The sequence below is a fragment of the Chaetura pelagica genome, unplaced genomic scaffold, assembly GCF_000747805.2.
Source record: "Chaetura pelagica isolate M959 unplaced genomic scaffold, ChaPel_1.0 scaffold222, whole genome shotgun sequence".
In the NCBI taxonomy this organism is placed as follows: domain Eukaryota; kingdom Metazoa; phylum Chordata; class Aves; order Apodiformes; family Apodidae; genus Chaetura; species Chaetura pelagica.
In genome coordinates this window covers 1,870,069-1,870,892 of record NW_009952711.1, presented here as the reverse complement: position 1 = coordinate 1,870,892, position 824 = coordinate 1,870,069, and the positions used below count along the sequence as shown (strand labels likewise).

At 38.5% G+C, this 824-nt stretch overlaps 1 protein-coding gene across 1 annotated transcript in view; it reads left to right on the top strand.

The window, feature by feature from the left end:
• TLN2 (talin 2) overlaps window positions 1–575 on the top strand; it is a 93,445-nt gene extending 92,870 nt beyond the window's left edge. Inside the window, exon 54 of the mRNA XM_009994513.1 lies at window positions 136–575. Within this exon, the coding sequence (XP_009992815.1) occupies window positions 136–264 (129 nt within the window). The 3' untranslated portion in view covers window positions 265–575. The remainder of the gene's footprint in view (window positions 1–135) is intronic.
• Window positions 576–824: the final 249 nt, after the last annotated feature.

Here is an 824-nt window from a genome sequence, read left to right as displayed (position 1 = left end):
CCTGCTGAAGTCATTGAAATTTGGTGCTTCTCTGGAGAATGCTCAAGGCCCAGCTGTGACTGTTGTAATAGAAAAAGAACTTTTGTTTTGCAGATGGTTCTCCTTGCTGTCATAAAGCATGCTTCTGTTTTCTAGATCATTGCAGCCCAAGAAGAAATGCTGAAGAAGGAAAGAGAGCTAGAAGAGGCAAGGAAAAAACTGGCTCAGATCCGCCAACAGCAATACAAATTTCTACCCACAGAGTTGAGAGAAGATGAGGGTTAACCTGCTGTGATTTTGTCGTCTTTTTTCTTCTTTTTTGTTTTTTTCCTTTTAAAGAAATAAGCTAAAGGGGGACAGTACAGTGAGAACTGCTTTGACAACATTCTGGTATGCCAAGCACTTACCTAAATAAATTGCCTGTTATAGCTTTGAATGAGCAGAGGGCAATAAATACTTGTTCTTATCTGGTCAGCTGAGGTGCATGACGATCAAATAATGGTACAGTGTTAGGTTCATCATTCCTGTTCCTTCCTTGACTTACATCTCAGGAGAGAATGTTTCACTTTTTACTAAAGATACTGTCAGTATTATTGTCACTTTTCCTGATGCTTGAGATATTTATCATTCCTTGACTTGTTCAAAATATTAAACATTCAAAATATTATTAGGAAAACAGTCAAGAAATCTTTTGTATGATAAATATCACACGAGCTGGTGGTTCTCCTCCTACTACCCTTGTAAAAAGACCAAGCTGAGAAGGATGTATGCCTGAGTGGAGAAACATGCATGAGTGTGGGTTTGAAGAAGATGCCTGTCCTCTTCAGTGTTATATAGCTGATTCA